Below are 21,822 nucleotides of genomic sequence, written 5' to 3'. Positions count from 1 at the left end.
GGGAAGGCTTGATCAATATGTTAACTCATACATGCATTCTAATTACTTGGACATATTAGCGTATCAAAAGTTAGACAGTTAAAAATTAAGGAAAATGATGTCCAGATAATTGATAATTAATTCTTCGAACACAATAATGGGATCCTGTGGCCGCATCTTAGTAAACATTTAATAACGGTACCCTGTGTGAACGCAGATCGTTGAATCTATGAATCTAGCACATGTGTCAGGTGAGGAAACTGAGGATGAATCGTGAAGTACTGAATAATTGTCGTGAAACTGGCCAACGTAGAACAGACCTTCTGAAGGAATACATAGAACTATTAAAGGTAATATGCGGAGTTATTGAAGGTAATATATCTCACCTGTTGTGGATTTTTTCAGCAAATTGTTCATGACTTTACAACGCAAAACTTCAGCGTGAGGCTCTGAAACTATAAAATTATAAACTGACTCGAAATTCGCCACATCTCACGCAGTAGCGGCTCAGTCTCACAACAGCGTAGCTGGCATTGACTGAGGTACAGCGACCTCAAACAATGGCAGCACCTGCCCTCTCTCCTTCGCCTAAGTGTTGGATGGCCAGAAAATTTTCGAAGTCCTCCAGATGTATTACATCTGCTGGTGGCTGAAGCTGATGAAGTTAGCTGAGTAGCAGCAGTGCTCCAAGAAGGGAGGCGAAATGACAAGATCTAAAGCTGAATAACAAGCAAGAAGAAGAAGAAGAAGAAGTGAACAGTTTCCTGTGTAAGAGCGCCTGACGAAGAAACCTCGCTCTTGCGACTTTTTTTTTTTTTTTTTTAATTCATGCTTGATTTTATTGGCTGGCCTCTGAATCATCCAAGGTTCGACCGACCAAAATGCTCCTCAAAGAGCAGAGGTCCCATTCTATGAGCTATGTTTCACTTGGTTAAGCAATGAGTTCCTTTCTATCATTCTCCTCTGAGAAAAGTCATTCCTTGCTGTTCCTGCCTCTCTCTTCGGCCAATGAGACAGCTGCCATCTGACACTATCGAGCTTCTCTATAAATCTGAAAAAAAGTTTAGATGGACTGACGCCCATAGCTCTCGTATCCTTAAACAGATTTTTAGTAAGAGCTACACGTTCAATGGCGTCTCACAGCCTAGTTTGGGGCTCTGTTTTCACCTGCAAGATAGCATCTCCAGCGTCAATCCCAAAAGGCGGCTTTCTAGGTTTGGCTGACAACAGTGCCTTTTTCTAAATATTCCCCCTTACTCCACCTCCTAAAAAAAATTGCGCAAGTGGTCGATACAGGATGTTGTAACTGTCTGTCTGCATGGCAGCGCCTTTAGGTGTCACAAAAGTGCGTGTTGGGCGGAGGTGTCGCAATGACTGCCTCACCTCACCGGCCTTCGAAGAAGGACTGAGTGTAGTCCCTGAACGTTCTGGCACTTAGCTTTGCATCCGTGTCACCCAGCGTGCTTCCAAAAAATTCTCTTATTTCCAACCGGCATGCAAATGTGTTTTAGTTTACTGCAGAAACTGACATGTCACTCATACCTTTGACATCAATTTATTCCCCCGATTGTAAGTAATTATTGATGTTGAGGAAACAATTCTACTATCAATTTATATGACTTAACATCTTTCTTGTGACTATTGCGAAAAACTGTCCTGTAACAGTCTCCAATTTTAAACTACATTGATTATTTCTCTCATATTCTGTTGCGGAGGCACATATACGAAACAACAACGCACGCCCTGTTTTACTATAGTCATGATTAATACACTCCTGGAAATGGAAAAAAGAACACATTGACACCGGTGTGTCAGACCCACCATACTTGCTCCGGACACTGCGAGAGGGCTGTACAAGCAATGATCACACGCACGGCACAGCGGACACACCAGGAACCGCGGTGTTGGCCGTCGAATGGCGCTAGCTGCGCAGCATTTGTGCACCGCCGCCGTCGCCCGTCAGTGTCAGCCAGTTTGCCGTGGCATACGGAGCTCCATCGCAGTCTTTAACACTGGTAGCATGCCGCGACAGCGTGGACGTGAACCGTATGTGCAGTTGACGGACTTTGAGCGAGGGCGTATAGTGGGCATGCGGGAGGCCGGGTGGACGTACCGCCGAATTGCTCAACACGTGGGGCGTGAGGTCTCCACAGTACATCGATGTTGTCGCCAGTGGTCGGCGGAAGGTGCACGTGCCCGTCGACCTGGGACCGGACCGCAGCGACGCACGGATGCACGCCAAGACCGTAGGATCCTACGCAGTGCCGTAGGGGACCGCACCGCCAATTCCCAGCAAATTAGGGACACTGTTGCTCCTGGGGTATCGGCGAGGACCATTCGCAACCGTCTCCATGAAGCTGGGCTACGGTCCCACACACCGTTAGGCCGTCTTCCGCTCACGCCCCAACATCGTGCAGCCCGCCTCCAGTGGTGTCGCGACAGGCGTGAATGGAGGGACGAATGGAGACGTGTCGTCTTCAGCGATGAGAGTCGCTTCTGCCTTGCTGCCAATGATGGTCGTATGCGTGTTTGGCGCCGTGCAGGTGAGCGCCACAATCAGGACTGCATACGACCGAGGCACACAGGGCCAACACCCGGCATCATGGTGTGGGGAGCGATCTCCTACACTGGCCGTACACCACTGGTGATCGTCGAGGGGACACTGAATAGTGCACGGTACATCCAAACCGTCATCGAACCCATCGTTCTACCATTCCTAGACCGGCAAGGGAACTTGCTGTTCCAACAGGACAATGCACGTCCGCATGTATCCCGTGCCACCCAACGTGCTCTAGAAGGTGTAAGTCAACTACCCTGGCCAGCAAGATCTCCGGATCTGTCCCCCATTGAGCATGTTTGGGACTGGATGAAGCGTCGTCTCACGCGGTCTGCACGTCCAGCACGAACGCTGGTCCAACTGAGGCGCCAGGTGGAAATGGCATGGCAAGCCGTTCCACAGGACTACATCCAGCATCTCTACGATCGTCTCCATGGGAGAATAGCAGCCTGCATTGCTGCGAAAGGTGGATATACACTGTACTAGTGCCGACATTGTGCATGCTCTGTTGCCTGTGTCTATGTGCCTGTGGTTCTGTCAGTGTGATCATGTGATGTATCTGACCCCAGGAATGTGTCAATAAAGTTTCCCCTTCCTGGGACAATGAATTCGTGGTGTTCTTATTTCAATTTCCAGGAGTGTAGTATCTGCCTCAGGATGGAGTCGTTACACTGTGTCCCAAACGTTTGGTGTTGAATAAAGGATGCTACACTAATATGACGTTAGGAAGCAATGGTCGAAAATCGATGTTACAGGCAGTAAGGGATTTAGAATGAGCAGTGTGTGTGTAAGGCGCATGTTTAAGAAGTGCTGATGTGTCACAACAAACCACCGTCAGCCAGACTGATATTAGTGGCGCTATATTGGAGAGCAATGCAGTCACCTGCGATGTGACCATAGAGGAATTGCGACATTTCACACTTCACGACTCGTTCAAAGTATTTGATGTGGTGAACATCCGCAACCGAGTAAACTAAGAATCCGATTCAGCTGTAATGAGAATTTATTTATTAACTCCATGACCAGTTTCAGAGCATTACAGCTCCATTCTCACGCGCTAGCAATTAATTAATAACTGTCATATATGCATGGCGGCCGCGCCAGGCGATGTGGAAAGTCAGGCCGCACGTACCCACGGGTAAGTGGCCTGCGAGCAGGCAGCAGGGTACGTCACCGAAGCCTAGAATGAACATTTCCTTCCTTCTGGCCAGCGTGGAAGCACGTTGCACAGAATGGCCTGCATTCCATGGTGGTCACACACCCTATTAATAATCATGTACCGCAGCTTGTAATATCCAGGCGACCTTTACAAGTCATGGTAACTTCAGTGTTTGTCTTTGGATAAAAGTGTCATTTCTACAAATGAAATGACAGAATTTCAGAGTGGGAACTTAAAGTAGACTGGTGGATCGAGGAGGGAGGCTTGTCAGAGTAATCTGTGCAGTTATGCGAACCGCTGTCTCAAGATGGCTTAGTGGCTAACCCATCAGCCTTGTAAGCAGGGAGTTCGATAGCAGGCCTTGGTATAAATTTTCAGTCGCCGCTTCAGTCTATATAAACAAAAGCGTCATTTCTGTTCGTCTCTAGGCCTATTTCTTTCAATTACCTTCAGTACTACATCGTAACAGTTCTTTCTATGCACGGTCCAAGTTTCATCGAGCTATGTTCCTTGGTAGTGACAAACCGTGTGAAATTTTCTTTCGTCTTTATGTTTTCCACATCATTTTAGTTGGGCCGTGTCCAAGTAACACAACGCTGGCGTTCGGTTCACATCTTCCCTGTGTGTGGATTGGAATCGCACCATTTTCATTTCTTGTTTACTGTCGCGAAATTCATATATTAGGTCTACAACTTTGCTTCCGCCGTTTTGCAGTACGGCAAGTGGGGTTCGGGTGGTTGGTCATAGGTGTAACACAATAAGCTTAGGCATCTGTAAACATAATGGCATAAAAATATTAGACGATTTGTGATTGCATCATAAGGTTATTCTCGATTAACACGTCAACTTACGTACCCATTTCTCGCCATTTGCGGGAAGTTTTAATTTTCTGCTTTAACATGAAGAAATCTGAAATGCTGGATAAGACCTATGGTGAAGGAACTATTAGTGGAAGAACGGTGGTTTTGATGTTGAAGACCGGCATGGCGGTGGAATACAGTACGTTTTCGTAGCTACTGAAACAGACGAAGACAGTCACAAGACATTATTATCGAAAGCAATTGATGCGTTCGAGCCCAGCACTGAAACACAAACGGCCACAATACAGCGCAGTAGGTCAGTGCTCGACCCCATGTCGCAAAACCCGTCAAAATATACATGGAAACGTTGAAATGAGAAATCCTATCCCTCCCGCCGAATTCTCCGTACGTTGCTCTGACTACCACCTTTTTCGATCAGTGGCATACAGTCGGGATGACCAGCACTTCCGATCATATGAACAAGTGCCAAATTGATTCCATTTTTGTATCCTCACAAAAGACGCCCAGTACTTCTGCCACGGGATTCGTATGCTTTCCGAAAGATGGGAGAATGTAGTGGCCAGCGATGGGCAATACTATTAATCATAATTTTTTGTAAGTTTTTCACAATGAAGCCCCGAACTTCGAGAAAAAAACAGCGGAAGCAAAGTTGTAGACCTAGTATTGTTATGTTAACTACAATAATCCCGCGAGTAGATGCATGTACACATAGTCGTGCCGTTTGGTGTGATCTGTAGCAATTTTCCTAAGGGAATTCTTTCCTTCTATATACATGGGCACTCAAATATTAGTTAATATTTACAGTGTGGTAACGTCTCACGTGACTGCCAAGAAAAGTATTAGAGAGACGGAAAGAGAGACAGATTTCGACAATAACTGCGTAACATTTTTGGTCGGCTTTTTATTTAAAAAAAATGGCTCTGAGCACTATGGGACTTAACATCTATGGTCATCAGTCCCCTAGAACTTAGAACTACTTAAACCTAACTAACCTAAGGACAGCACACAACACCCAGTCACCACGAGGCAGAGAAATTTTATTTTCACATTCCTTAAAAGAGGACATTATATTTTGCGAGAAAAACCAGAGAAACATACAGCCTGCAATGACAATCAAACGTATACAGTCAAAGATCACAACCACATCGGCTGACCGCTTTTTCTCTCTTGTCTGCAGTAACATTTATTTTATATAATACAACATTATCTAAGCTTCGTGACAGCTTCTACTGTCAACAGTGGTATTAACTTCATTATACAGTGTGACGAAGGGTAAGTGCGGGTTGATGAATTCATTTATTTGGCGAACATGACTTAGACTTCTAGCAGTTTGATAAACTATTGCAGGCGGACTGCATCAGGGCTGATTTTCCTCTTACAAGGGAACCTCCCCATCGCACTCCCCTCAGATTTAGTTATAAGTTGTCACAGTGGATAGGCCTTGAAAAACTGAACACAGATCAATCGAGAAAACAGGAAGAAGTTGTGTGGAAGTATGAAAAGAATAAGCAAAATATACAAACTGAGTAGTCAATGCGTAACATAGGCAACATCAAGGAGAACGTGAGATGAGGAGCGCCGTGGTCCCGTGGCTAGGGTGAGCAGCTGCGGAACGAGAGGTCCTTGGTTCACGTTTTCCCTCCGGAGAAAGTTTTAAGTTTTTATTTTCAGACAATTATTATCTGTCCGTTCGTCCGTCCGATGCGATCACTTTTTTGGGAGTGATTATCACATCCAAAAGAAAACCTAAATCGGGCAAGGTACAAGAATCTTTTTACCCATTCGCCAAGTGTACAAGTTAGGTGGGTCGACAACATATTCCTGTGACGCACATACCGTCACCAGTGTCGTATCGAATATATCAGACGTGTTTTCCTGTGGAGGAATCGGTTGACCTATGACCTTGCGATCAAATGTTTTCGGTTGCCATTGGAGAGGCACGTCCTTTCGTCCACTAATCGCACGGTTTTGCGGTGCGGTCGCAAAATACAGACACTAAACTTATTACAGTGAACAGAGACGTCAATGAACGAACGGACAGATAATAGTTTTGCGAAAATAAAGAAAGTAAACTTTTCACTCGAGGGGAGACTTGAACCAAGGACCTCTCGTTCCGTAGCTGCTCACGCTAACCACGGGACCACGACGCTCCTCAGCTCAGTGCCTCCTTGATGTTGCTTATGTTGCGCATGGACTACTCAGTTTGTATATTTTGCTTATTTTTTCATAGTTCCACACAACTTCTTCCTGTTTTCTCGATTGATCTGTGTTCAGTTTTTCAAGGCCTATCCACTGTGCCAACTTATAACTAAATCTGAGGGGGGTGCGGTGGGGAGGTTCCCTTGTTAGTAAACTGCAGATAGGCTAGTGACTGCCTTGTAACGTGACACCAACATCATTCAGGAAAGTGCTTTCTTCTTTATTCTGCAAATAAATCAATAATATAAAAGTTTACAGTGTAGGATCCTGAAAATTGATTCTTATCCGAAAGGTATAGAACGCCAACAGAGAGATGCTGCATTCTGAGAAGCCTGACAAGTCGTCGTTATATTTAACAGGACTGCTCGGTAATGGTTTTGCGTCACTGCGGTTGCGGTGGCCGTTGCTAATGCGTCCACTAAAAGAAAAACAAACAGTGGCAGTACAGAGAAAGTTTCTACACTGATTGGCTGGGAACGAGTAATGCAAAGAATGACTGTTCCAACACGTCGGCTAATAGTCTCAATGGTCACCTCTGTTGCCTTCTGACATGCAATAAGACAAGAAATAGTGCACCCAATTACATTTAGTGGAGCATGAAGGTTGACTGACAGGAGGGCTGAACTAACCGTGCTTAACCTTTCTCTGCTAAATTCCGGATTATGAAACTAGTGACGTTTCTTTTTCCACTCAGACGCAAGTCGAGGTAACGGGAGTAGGCCACAGAGATTACCAATGATGGAGCTGTCATGGAATCAGCAGCATTAGACTTGGTGACGTCAGATGAGTGCATACCGTACACCTTTACAGTGATATGGGGACGGTGTGGATAACGAAATTACATAGGAGTGAAATAGGACCACGATCTTCTCAGAAACCTGCTTTGCAATACTGCCACTACGTTATTCAGTTATATCGAAATACTGAAACGTCTGTTACACGGTGGACTACAGCACTGCTGTATAATTCTGCGTTTTTTGCATGCAGATTAATATAGTGCGCCGAATCGGTGCTCGATCACAGACCTTCTCCTTTCGTGAGAAAACGCTGCCCCTACAGTTCTAATCTGGTGAGGGGTGCGAGAGATTTTCACTGGATGAATTGCAAATGGGGCGAAACATTGCCTGAGAAAATGAAGGAAGCAAGTTGGTTAGCCTTCCTGCAATAAAGCAGTACCCGGAAATTAAACGCCAGCTCACTTAGACAAAAATAGGAGAGAAGTTCGGTCATAACGTTGCTATGAAATAATAACAATATATCTGAAATAAATAACAGAAATACATCAGGTTACTACATTTGTTGAGAAAGAAAATACATGCTAAATTTTTGTAACTGTTCACGATCCTACAGCTAATGAACCCGACTAGAAAATGCTAGAAAGAAGGCGAAACAGAAATGAAATTTTCGTATACAGATAGTCGTGTGTCTTGTCAGTTGGCTGCATGCGTGTATGGCACGAATGGAACATTGATCTAATAAGAGACCTGCATGTATTAATCACCTCTGATTATTCACCTTACCAGTGCTTGTAGGTTAGTGCGAAAACACTATGTATTGTCCCCATAGATGTAATTAAGATACGCTTAACAAGTGGTCTTTGCTGCAATGATATGCAGTAAAATATAAACAAAATAACTGTCTACGAGATAAATGATACCCGGTATATCTGATTATCTACATCAAACTGAAAACAGTGCATCGTTGGAGAACCCAAAGCAAGAGGGAATATTCCTCGCTTATGTTGCTCTGAATTTTCGTAATACTGTGTCAATTGGAGGGTTATGGCATAACAAGAAAGAAAAATAAGGCATGTAAACGATGCTGGGAATATAAACAACACTTTAAACCCGTAAAACAATAGATACGAATATACATATAATCAGCGATACATAAATGCAGTAAAGAATTACACAGAATACAGGAGATAGGAGGACCTAATTCACAAATCATACTCTTGCAAGTCACTCTCTTGCAAAATATCATTAAGAGAAAAGAGCTATCGTTTGCACTCTGTATAATTTAGAGAGTTACAGAGAAAATGGATCTTATGTACATCCATTATATTCACAGACATCTTCATAGTACCGAAGAGGGTAAAAAAAAAAAAGAAAAAAACTTCACAATTCCTTATCACTAGCGTCAGTATTTAAATGACAGTATAATGACTGATCAAGAAAATGATCATTCAAGTCATATTCTACGGGAAATAACGTGACAAATTAATTGCCTTTGTCGACAAGCAGTGCTTCATTCTCGAACAAAGAGCTTGCCTCCTTGCAAGTTCGGGTCATGAGACTTACGTCGGATCGCTCAGCTGACAAGAGTATTCTTCAAGTAAGCTAAGAGACCAGGTTCGAGACGTAATTCGGCGCAATGGTGTAGGCTGTCAGAGAATTTGCTTAAAACGTGCACTTAATCGTAGAGCGGAATTCTAATACGGACCAACTGTGATCTAGTCCCCATAAAGCTTGAAATGTAGATCCAGTGTCTCACACGAAAATTTGCTTCATGGCAAGCACTGAAATCTGTGGTTTTTTTTTCAGTTTTGAATCAGAAGGATCTTACAATTTCCACTTTTAGACTTTCCTTTCTCTCGTCAATGAATGCCTTCCTCAAAACGGCGTGGCCTGTTGGAACTCATGCTAAACTTTGACTGTCGGGAAAACGTAATCCCAGTAGTTACACACGACTTGCATAAGACTGAGTGGCGATTGTATGAGCTGTTGACAGATACTGTCAGATTAAATTTGAATCGAATCATCAGGCATAATTTAATTGTTCAACTGGTAAGTGTATTTTCCAAGTACGTAGAATTACTGCTCTGATTCCTAATGCAGAACACAGTTTGAGTATGCCAGGAAGTTGAATTACAGCACACACATCGTAACTTCGGGGTTCTACTATCCAAGACATACATTGTACACTACAATGCTTGCACTAATTCATATCCGAATTGTTCGACTCGTATCCCCAATCTCTCGCATACTAACTCTTTTAGGAGAAACTTTTAATCAAGACACACTATGTTCACGTCAGTACACCAAATGAAATACACAGTTGACAATACGTGGACATAATCATGGCCCCGATATTAGGAATCATCTTAACCCCCTCCTTAACCCCCCCCCCTCTCCTTAAAGCCTTTCTGACGACTGCCTTCGTAGCCTCGCTTGTTCACCAGTGGTTTTTCAAAAGCAGAGAAAGCTGATATCCTGTTACATTAATTCGACTTTCGTAAACAAACTTTCTTTTTCATAACTTAGGGTCCCCGTTTTCCATAAAATGTCAAAATTTTAGACAATTAAAAATACTTTCTTCATAAATATTTATATTTTCTCTCTTTCAAAAGTAACATGTTTTCATTCTTAAACCAACTATTAGACTGTCGTATTTTTAATATTCGCAGCCCTTTTTCCTCAGTTTCTACTTCAGTAATATCTGCAATACAGATATAACTCTTATCCATCTTTTAAAACTGTATGTTTATTATGGTTTCCAATCAATAATGTTTCATCTGTTAGTTTTAGGTATCGTACAAAAAGACATCAAAACTATTGATGAAGCATTACACAAATACAACGGTTGGAACTTTAATAGTGGTAACTATTTATTTACAGTTCGTACAAAATATATACGTGTTTCAAAGTTTCACTGACCTTCAAAGTAGTCACCAGCATTGTCTACAACCCGTTGCCAGCGATGTGGAAGTCGTAGGATACTCTTAGCAGTGCCAGTTGTGTTGACAATTCGAGCGGCACGGTCTATTGTCCGACGAATTTGTAGCTGTTCTGAAGCAAATGCCGTGAAGTGTTTCCTTCACTTAAAAAATAGAGTTGAACTCATGAGGGATTAAGTCATGGGAGTGCAGTAGGCGGTATAGCACTTAGTAGCCCCATCAGTCAAACAAATCAGTAACAGCTTGCACTGTACGTACTTGAGTATTGTCCTGCAAAATGATGGTCAAGTCCTACAGAAAGTGTCATAACTTCTGTCTCTACGCTGTTCATTTTTGGAACACAGCCTACGAGCAGCTTAGAGACAGAAGTGATGACACTTTCTGCAGGACCTGACCATAATTTTGCAGGACAATGCTCAAGCACGTACAGTGCAAGCTGTTACTGATTTAGAATGAAATTTTCACTCTACAGCGGAGTGTGCGCTGATATTAAACTTTCTGGCAGATTAAAACTGTGTGCCGGACCGAGACTCGAGACCTTTGGTTCTTCGAGTCTCGGTCCGGTACACAGTTTTAATCTGCCAGGAAGTTTCATATCAGCGCACACTCCGCTGTAGAGTGAAAATTTCATTCTAGGAACATCCCCCAGGCCGTGGCTAAGCCATGTCTCCGCAATATCCTTTCTTCCAGGAATGCTAGTTCTGCAAGGTTCTCAGGAGAGCTTTTGTGAAGTTTGGAAGGTAGGAGACGAGGTACTGGCGGAATCAAAGCTGTGAGAACGGGGCGTGAGTCGTGCTTGGGTAGCTCAGTCAGTAGAGCGCTTGCCCGCGGTTACTGATTTGTTTGACTAATGGGGCTGCTAAGTGCTATACCACCTACTGCACTCCCCTGACTTAAGCCCTCGCAAGTTCATCTCGATTTCTCAATTGAAGGAAACACTTCACGGCATTTGCTTCAGAACTGCTACAAATTCATCGGGCAATAGACCACGCCTCTCGAACTATCAACACAACCGGCACTGCTAAGAGTATCCTACGACTTCCACATCGTTGGCAACGGGTTGTACACAATGCTGGTGACTGCTTTGAAGATCAGTAAAACTTTGAAACACCTATCTATTTTGTGCGAACTGTAAACAAAAAGTTGCCACTATTAAAGTTCCAAAGCTCGTAGATGAAATGTTGTTGGTCGGAAACAACAATAAATATCAGCTTCGAGAGACGGATAATATTTATTCGTTTCTACAACAGACTGTACATTCACATCTCCTAAAGTGACAGATTCTCTTGTCACTCTGTGGTTCTCTCATGAAATTTGAAGTCCTGATTCTTCTCTACCGTTACCTGCGTTGGTGCCTTTTCCTCCGCGCATAAATGTTCGGAAATTCGGGTGAAATCATCGAGAGTGAATGAAAATTTGTGAGTTCAGGAGGTTTTCTGTGACAGAGTAATGGTCACCTAGACAGCTTATGCAGAACTCCATGTCCTGGTCCTGCTTTTTACCTTCTTATGTCATTTTAAATGTCTATTAACATGATATCTGCGATAAGTGACGAGATACACGAAATTATTTCGGCTTCATTTAAACAGTTTAAATACGGTTCTTCGATTGAGTGATTGTATGTGTAAGTTCATAAAACTTTTTGTGAGCGGAGTGCCCGAACTCTTTTTTCTTATTTTTTGTTGTTTATTACGATTCAGTCCTGAACAGCGAAATGGTCTACAAAGTTCTTTAGCTTTTCTTCATTTCTCAGAACAGCGAAGCTGTAGTTCGTGACAGCAATATTTAAACTTAGTATTGTATATATTTCTTATTCAGAATAGAGATAAACAATTGCTACTTCAATAAATCGTAAGCGATTTGCGCGAAACCGACTTCCTTCAAAACTACGTCATAGGTAAGTCTGTTTAAAACACAGTCCACACCGTGTCGGGAAAGGGAATGCGTTGTTTGGAGACATTCGTATTTGTACACATAACGCTCACAGTGATGCCGGTCAGATTTTATAGCATAGTGGCATGCGGTATTAAATTCGTTCCTGCGGTACTTTGCAGGCACTTCCTGCATCAACTGATCCTAGACCGTCACGAATGGATGACTACTTCCCATTTCTGCTTTCATAAAAACGGCAACCTCAGATCGATTCTTACCTCCAATTGTGCCTGCGGTTGTTTCCTTTCCGCAGCCAATGGACAAGCTTCCCCTTTTCTAACCTAAGAAATATAGCCACTGGCGTCTTTACGGAAGAGGTTCCGTCCCAAGTAAGGAACGATAATAGTTGACGGCAGCTTGCCACTGCGGAAATCATAAACTCTTCTATATTTGACACATAAAAAAACTAAGGCATAGTAATCCAATATAAGAAGACAGAAAAACATTGCCCCGGGTTCCCGGGTTCGATTCCCGGCGGGGTCAGGGATTTTCTCTGCCTCGTGATGGCTGGGTGTTGTGTGCTGTCCTTAGGTTAGTTAGGTTTAAGTAGTTCTAAGTTCTAGGGGACTTATGACCACAGCAGTTGAGTCCCATAGTGCTCAGAGCCATTTGAACCAATTTTTGAAAAACATTGCGAATGGGCACCGTAATCCTCAGATGGCGCAGGTAGTTCATTAAAGTGTTCTCGAGCTTCTTTGAATTAAATTGTCTGTAACAATACTCATCACTAATGAAAATCCAGCTTCACAGATATCATGCATCAGATAACACTGACTTGGTGACAACCGACAATGCATACGTCAGTGTTGTTGTTGTCTTCAGTCCAAAGACTGGTTTGATGCAGCTCTCCATGCAACTCTATCCTGTGCAAGCCTCTTCATATCCGAGTAACTACTGCAACCTACATCCCTATGAATCTACGTACTGCGTTCATCTCTTGGTGTTCGTCTACAATTTTTAACCTCCGAGCTTCCTTCCAATGCTAAATTGATGATCCCTTGATGCTTCAGAATGTGTCCTATGACCAATCCCTTCTTCTAGTTAGATTGTGCCACAAATTTCTCTTCTCCCCAATTTTATTCAGTACCTCCTCATTGGCTTCGTGATCTACCCACCTAATCTTTAGCATTCTGCCGTACCACCACATTTAAAAATCTTCTATTCTTTTCTTGTCTAAACTTTTTATCGTCCATGTTTTACTTCCATACATGGCTACGGTTCATACAAATACTTTCAGAAAAGACTTCCTGATCGTTAAATCTATACTAAATGTTGACACATTTCTCTTCTTCAGAAACGCTTTTCTTGGAATTGCCAGTCCACATTGATTATGCCCGTACTTCGACCATATCCGTTGATATGGCTTTCAAAAACAGAAAAAAATGCTGCTATACACTGCCTGACAAAAATTAGGAACAAAGTTGGTTAATCTTGAACGTCAGCTCAGTTCGACGGAAATGGTACAGATATTCGGTTATGATATTGCTATGAAATCATCACGACATACACCTGTAATGGCTGAGAGAACAGATATTTGTTGGGAAAACAAGCCCATGTAACGTCTTTCATTTAACTGTTCCCAGCATTGCAACTGATGTACCCGACAGAGAATAGCTACAAAGAAGTAGAAACATGGAACTGAAATTTTCACATACAGAAAATATGGCTGTTGCCTGAATGGTTATATGGCATGAATCAAACATTGATGTCCATGGGTGGATCGGTTCAAAATTGTTGGACGCTTAATAACGTGATCATCAGCGCCCATTCTCAAGATGGTATGACATTTTACAAGTAAGAAACGCTTATCTATTAATAACTTGTGATTATTAATATTTGGTAGCAGCATTCATTTGCGTACGCTGAACGATAATGGAACTTGCATGCACATTAAAACAACGATGACAGAAAATTAGGATGCCTCCAAGGTTCCACTAAATGTAGACAAGCTCTCTGTTGATGGAATAAAACAGCCGACACTGTAACGGCTTATAATGTCCTGCCCGGACGGGTAACTCGCTAAGAAAATTCCGTTCGAAGGGCAAGGAGCTAAGTTCGAGTCCCGACCCATTCCTCAGTTTCAGCCTGTCAAAAAAGTTTCAAGATTAATATTCCACTGATAGAAAAAGAGACTTCTTCGAAATGTCAAAAGATGCTTCTCGCTCAGAAATGAGTTTCAACGCCATAGATGTCGGAACATAAGAAAGCAAGGAGATTCCTAGTAGTGATCAGGAAGACAGAAGGCCTGAAATCAAATACGATCACATGTGACGGGAACCAAAACGAAACTCTTCAGAACCTTCTTTTGTACGCTAGTAAGAAAAGTGGCTGTTGTAACCGGCGATCTTCTGCCTACTTTTTAAAATGTTCTGCCAGCATTCGACAGACCGAGAAAAGGAAGGAAGGTAGACTAGGGCTTTGCATCCTGTCTACGAAGTTGGACGGATTGCAAGATATAATTGTAGAAGTGCCGAAAGGCGTGACCCGTTCCAAGAAACGTCCGTGATTTGTCCTTAACAGACTTAAGGAAACCACAGAAAACCTTAATCTTGATGGTTCGATATGGAACTACGAGCGAGGTGGCACTGGGATTACGTCACGACTCGTATTCAGGACGATGTCACTTCAAATCGCCGCCAGGTGGCCCAGAGCTGGATTTCCCGTGATCTCCCGAAATCATTTAAGGGGAATACTGTGAGGGTTCCTTTGAAACGGCAATTCCGATTTCGTTCCCCACTCCAGGCTTGTGTTGCTTCTCTAATTATAAATGTCGACGACTTGACCTCAAAATCTGATCTTCCTTTTTTAAAGGTAAATTAAGTCCCGATTTCTGCACTTGCGATTCCAGTGTTTTAACCCATGCGCCGCGTTACCCAGTCGTGCTTTTGATTCAACTTATGGGTAATGGAATGTAGTCGAATTAAATCAGAAGCGCTGAGGGAACTAGATTCGGTAGTGAGACCTAAAAGTTATACGTAAGTTTTGCTCTTTGGGCAGCAAATTAACTGATAATGCTTGAATTAGAGAGGATATTAAATGTAGGGTAACAATGGCCAGAAAGATGGGAAATTTTTTAAACATCGGATAAAAATTTGACTATTAGGAAATGTTTCTTAGAGGTATAAAGGGAATCAAAGGAAAACGAGGCACATGGAAAAAAGTAAGTAAAATGTTTATTTACGTATGGTTTTGGATATCGTCCGCCTTTAGCAAAACACAATTTTGTTTTTTAACCCAAACATCTTTCACTGCAGTTGCATCATCTTCTGTGGGCTTTTATTTTTCATCTGTTAAAGATAAAGAGCGTTCTTTGCTGTCTGTACACATGTAGCTATTAGTTTTTAAATCGTAATTACAGATATTTGGAAAAAAACACTTAAATTATGAATTGATACCTTTTTACCACATGGTGTGGTTTTTCTGATTTGTCGTGTTTCTACAGTGACCGTTTTGTTCCACATCAGAAAAACCACACCATGTGGTAAACAGGATTCAATTCATAATTTAAGTGGTTTTTTTTTTCAAATATCTGTATTTACGATTTAGAAACTAATAGCTTCATGTATACAAACAATGAAGAACACTTTTTATGTCTAACAGCTGAAAAATAAAAGCCCACTGAAGATGCTGCAACTGCAGTGAAACATGTTTGGGTTAAAAAAACAAAATTGAGTTTTGCTGAAAGTGGACCCTATCCAAAAACATACGTATTGTTAAAGCAAACACGGAAAAAAAAAGAGCTTTAACCCCAAGATGAAAATGTTTATTATTGTAGGTACACTAAAGCAGCTTAACACGCTGTTGAGCGGTAGGTCTGGACCAGGAGGCAAGAAAACAGCATTCACAGTTGACAACATGCACTATCTTTTATTTAAATAAAGTTAACAACTTATGACATCTGTAGAATAGCTTTTGAAAACAAGTAAGAACTTAAACAACTTCTCCAATATTAACTAGGAAATTAGATCAGCAGTTGACGTCAGCAAAAGATCTTTTAAAAAATTAAGAAACTAAGCAATTTATCAAACATTGATAGGTATCTAAAGTCAGCCAAGCTGCATATTAATAATCGAATCCATAACATTTACAAAAATTTTCAATTGACTTTTAAATATAATATCTTAAATGATTGCCGCAGATTGGTTAACAACAATAGTAGCATAAGCAATGCGTCACGTCCGTTGGTGACATAAGTTATAAAGATACAATTCGCCACCGCGACAGGCAGGATAACCCGACGGATAGGATGGACGGTGTGAACTCGCCACCCACGGGTGTGCTGGTGGATGGGGCGGGTCCCGTACAACGTGAACTACAACACACTAAGAACTAAGTTTAGGAAATAGTAACAGTGCACTGCTTACAAAGAGCGGCACATATTTAGAGCGAAACATAAATGAACAAACATCTACACAATCAGCGAATATGGCGATAAGCTACAATGCGCTTGACAACTGGGTAACACTCTGTTTTCAGAAATGAGAAAATCAGTAAGGCTTACGTGCCCCCAAAATTAACTGGTAAACAATAACTTGTACTAATTATGCAGCAGGACAGTCATTGCACATTCTTTTGAATTGGAGGAAAATTCAAACTCACTGACTTCTAACATGTTTTGCAGAAGACACTAGCTATAAGCAACGATCAGGTAACTCTTACTAACGTAAACTTCAAATAGCTAAGCAACCGAATCTCAGATGTCAAACTTCGTTTGATAGGCTGCCCATAATAACTGCAGTGGAACGGTACATATCGTTTTAGCAGAATTTACTATAGAAAAGCTCAGGGAGGGTCAACTAACAACCCCACCAAAATGTTTCACAGATCATTAAAATAATTACAGTGAAAAGGCACTCTGATTAAGTTAGACTCACCCTACTAAAATGTTTTACAAGTGCTTAACTAAAATGATTACTCCGAAAGACACTCTGATTAAGTTAGACTTCATTGTGCTTAAAAGGAAGAAAAAAGACAGTTCAGCCCTCAACATGGTCCACGGTAACATGAACAATTTAAACAGGCAGTTGTGATGAATGTACCTCCATTATCTCTGTAACATAGACCACGCAACTTCCACATACTTCACAAACAGGTGCTGCCAATGTCTGTGATGAAACGGAGTCGCTTCCATTAAGTAAAACTTCAGTTCTTTCGGGATGAACACCCCTAAACAACAGACGCAGCAGACCTTCAGGGAAGGAGAAACTAGTCGTAGCACTACGACAGCAAAACGACGCGCAAAAGCCACAGAAAGAATCTCATCAAAACATTTGATGAACCGGTAGCGAAATGGCTCTAAAGGTCTCCACACTCTGGCAAAGACGAATTTCCAGAGTCCCATCAGCACCACAGCCAACCAAAAACACCATCTTCGCGGGATGAGGTCTGTGCTCTGCAAGCTTCAGACAGAGAAGGTAAACCAGCGTCACACCCTGCAAGTGCTCCATCCGATTCCACCCGCTGATTCTGTCAATGTTTGTGCCGGTCAAATCTCCTCGCCTGGAGAGCCACCAAACATCGGGCCACGCTACTGCGATCTTTGGATTCACTGACTGATGTGAGCCAAAGTATTACTGTGAGACAAAACGGTCAATGCCTTCGCCGAAAAAGTTTGGAGTTGCCTACGGAACCATGATTCCACCCACGCATGCACCTCTTCGTCCAAAGCAACTCGACGTCGGGGCTTCAAAAATGTGTAAATCGCATGCGGAGGGATCCAGACGGCATGGAGGATGTCTAAGGGCTACCCAGCGAAAGTTCTGCAGCGTTGTCGAAACAAACCTGGCAACATGTGGGTGGACATTTAACCTTGCACGCAAGTGAACCGCGTACGAGGAACATTTTAGACAAGAAGAAAATAGAAAAATTTGAAATGTGATGCTATAGAAGAATGTTGAAGATTAAGTGGGTAAATCGTGTAACTAATGAGAAGGTACTGAGTGGGTTCAAATGGTTCAAATGGCTCTGAGAACTATGGGACTTAACTTCTGAGGTCATCAGTCCCCTAGAACATAGAACTACTTAAACCTAACTAACCTAAGGACATCACACACATCCATGCCCGAGGCAGGATTCGAACCTGCGACCGTAGCAGTCGCGCGGTTCCGGACTGAGCGCCTAGAACCGCTAGACCACCGCGGCCGGCTTACTGAGTGGGAAAAAGCAGTTTGTCGCACAACTTGACTATTATTCGGGATCGGTTGACAGGACACATTCTGAGACATCAAAGAAACACAAATGTAGTACTGAAGGGAAATGTGGGGAGACCAGAGAATGGAATACCGCAAGCAAGTTCAGATGAATGATGGTTGCAATAGTTGACAAGACATGCAGAGGCTAGAGAGCGTGGAGAGGTACATCAAACCAGCATTCGGACTGAAGACAACAACTGCAACAACAATGTATATCTTTACACTTTATATGTATTAATCAAAAATTTGACTGCCCATAAGGTTAATATTTAAATTACGTTTTTTTTACAGTGGTAGTTTTATGGTAGCCGAACTAAAATAGTTTTCAATATCTGATGGATCAAGGATGTGTTTAGTATGACACATACCACATACAATACTTTGAAAAAGGCTTCTTTGTCAATGACAGCACAAAAAATACGTGTCACGAACAGCTTATTTAGCCAACTGCTCCCGTAATTCGCTTCGCTTTATGCCTACTAATGTGCAGGCGTGATTCTACAAAAATAGATTTCTTATTTCTGTATTCACTCAAAAGAGAGTTTTTCACGAATGAATGAAACTGAAAAATGATTTGCCCGAGGGGATTATTAAAGCCAACATGTTAAAGAAGGAAATTATAGCGTACACGATGTACGTTAATGGATTATTTAGGTAGCGAAATCTGATAAATGTAGTAGTCAGTCCAAAGGTTTGTTTGAACATCGGAGTGTATTACTGCTCATAGTGCAATTGGAAGTGATATTTCCTAGCCTTTTCCAGTCAGTTATATGGAGGGGCCTACCAGTTAACGAGATCTCCGAATCAATGTGAATTTTAGCAGTTTTCATTTACGTCGCATATAATTCATTGTTAGAAGTGAAAGAAGCGATAAGTCTCAGAAAATATCCTGATACTGTGTGGGAATCGAACACCAGACGTTTGACCCTGTTTTCAAACACGGACTGTGTGATACTGAGCCACAAAAGAATGGAGACCCAAGAAGTGTAACGAACGTTAGCAGTAAGTACCTTTGTCATTCAACATCATACTTTTTACAGTATACCTCCAAAATCTGTGATGGATATGTAATCTTTAATGTTGTTCAGCATCTTTCTTCTTTATGGAGAGACATCGACATTTTTACCAGACAGATAAGTGGGAAAACACGAACAGAATAATTCCAAGACAGAGTTATCGTCACAGTCTTGATGATTTTAGGAAGTGAGTGTTTACATGATGTGGTTACCGTATCAGGGATGGAAATATTACGGTTGAAAATCTTGCGGCCTATTGAAACCGTGTTCTAACGGATATTCTTGGTAAACCCACCATTTCATCCAAGTCTACGGCGAACATTGTGGAGAAAATCTTGACTTCGATCCATTGAACGCAGTGGCTCACTTCGAGCTAAGAACTTCAGGTAATTTTAATAAATCAAGACTTTAAACATGGCTGAAACAGCAACTGTTGAAATTCTTCACGGTAAATGATGACAGCCAAAACAATTGCAGGGTAAAGATTTATTAAAATTCTTGACCACGGTTTCAGTATATCTAATTATACCTTCTTCAGAAGTAAAATACACAAATTACATCCTGCAATGGAGATTCATAAAACAACTGACGCCTTTGGCACAAATGTTTTATGAATCTCCATTTGCAGGATGTAATTTCTGATGAAGGTATATTCAGATACACCGAAACCGTGGTCAAGAATTTAAAAAATCTTTACCCTGCAACTGTTTTAGCTGTCATCATTCACCGTGAATTTTAATAAACGTGACGTGTGCAACGCAAATGTGCGGGTATGAGAGATGAATGAGTAGTGTAGTATCACTTATGGCACAACGAGCTAACCTGACTGTAAAATTCTGTGTAGAAATGGGCAGTGCACGGAACGTAAAAATACCTTACGAAACTAGAGCGGTAAATAATTAACATGCACCTGATGTATGAATTAATTAACCTATAATTATTAAATTTTTTACAGAATGAGATTTTCACTCTGCAGCAGAGTGTCCGCTGATATGAAACTTCCTGGCAGATTAAAACTGTGTGCCCGACCAAGACTCGAACTCGAGACCTTTGCCTTTCGCGGGCAAGTGCTCTACCATCTGAGCTACCGAGAACGACTCACGGCCGCTCCTCACAGCTTTACTTCTGCCCGTATCTCGTCTCCTATCTTCCAAACTTTACAGAAGCTCTCCTGCGAACCTTGCAGAACTAGCACTCCTGAAAGAAAGGATACTGCGGAGACATGGCTTAACCACAGCCTGGGGGATGTTTCCAGAATGAGATTTTCACTCTGCCGCGGAGTGTGCGCTGATATGAAACTTCCTGGCGGATTAAAACTGCCAGGAAGTTTCATTAAATTTTTAAGTTGACAGGTGTGTTATGGTTGTAAAGATAACCTTAGGATGAATTGACGAACTACGAAAATTTGTGTTGGCAGGCTGGCCGCGAGCTGGGGTTCCAGGTTCGCGACCTGAACGGCGCCTTCCACACGGGCTTCGCCATCGCGCAGACGACCTCGCGCAACGGCAGCCGGCTGTCGACGGCCAAGGCGTTCCTGCGGCCCAACCGCAACAGGCCCAACCTGCACATCATGCTCAACACGACCGTCACCAGGGTCCTCATCAACGAGTCGTCGCGCGAGGCCTACGGCGTCGAGGTCGTCCGCGGCGACACGGGCCGCCGAGACCGCATCTTCGCCCGCAGCGAGGTCAGTGCCGCCTGGACACATTCCCTCCGTACCAACATACGCTGTCCGTCTCTGGCCCTAACAACTAACGCAGGAAGCAAGATCATAATGGCTCATTCATCTTGGTACTTCTGTGATCGTTACTATGCTTTCACCTGTATCATATGAAGGGCTTATTTCAGTAGTGGTACAGGTCCATTTTTGTTCATTCTGAGATACAGAGTCCTAAAGTTAAATGAGCGCTGAAAAATCTGCAGTTGAGATACCAGAAATGTTCAGGTATATATACGTCATATGTTTTGTGAAGACTGTTGTTGTTAATCCAAACTGGTACCATTAATTTCTTCTCTGGTGTTGTTAAAGACATTTCTTGAGGCCCTTCGCTTAGTAGGGGAACATCTAGGTGACTGAAAGGTTGACACCCACAACTGCAACATTGGGAAGTTCAGGCAGATGCTGCATTTCAGTACAGACAGTGTAAAAATAAAGCCATTACTCCATGTATTTTTTCTTAGGAACGCTATACTATATTACTGTTGTCACTGTTTCAATAACTCTCTCGCATTTCTATTTCTCGTGGTCTGCAGCATTGTATATGTCTTGTAAGGACATTGTTGTTGTTGTTG

At 42.4% G+C, this 21,822-nt stretch overlaps 1 protein-coding gene across 1 annotated transcript in view; it reads left to right on the top strand.

The window, feature by feature from the left end:
• LOC126203159 (glucose dehydrogenase [FAD, quinone]) overlaps positions 1-21,822 on the top strand; it is a 509,426-nt gene that overhangs the window by 462,299 nt on the left and 25,305 nt on the right. Inside the window, exon 7 of the mRNA XM_049937401.1 lies at positions 20,948-21,217. Within this exon, the coding sequence (XP_049793358.1) occupies positions 20,948-21,217 (270 nt within the window). The remainder of the gene's footprint in view (positions 1-20,947; positions 21,218-21,822) is intronic.

This window comes from Schistocerca nitens, chromosome 9, assembly GCF_023898315.1.
Source record: "Schistocerca nitens isolate TAMUIC-IGC-003100 chromosome 9, iqSchNite1.1, whole genome shotgun sequence".
Classification (NCBI taxonomy): domain Eukaryota; kingdom Metazoa; phylum Arthropoda; class Insecta; order Orthoptera; family Acrididae; genus Schistocerca; species Schistocerca nitens.
Note: the sequence above shows the minus strand (reverse complement) of the source record. Positions and strands in the feature narration are given on the sequence as shown.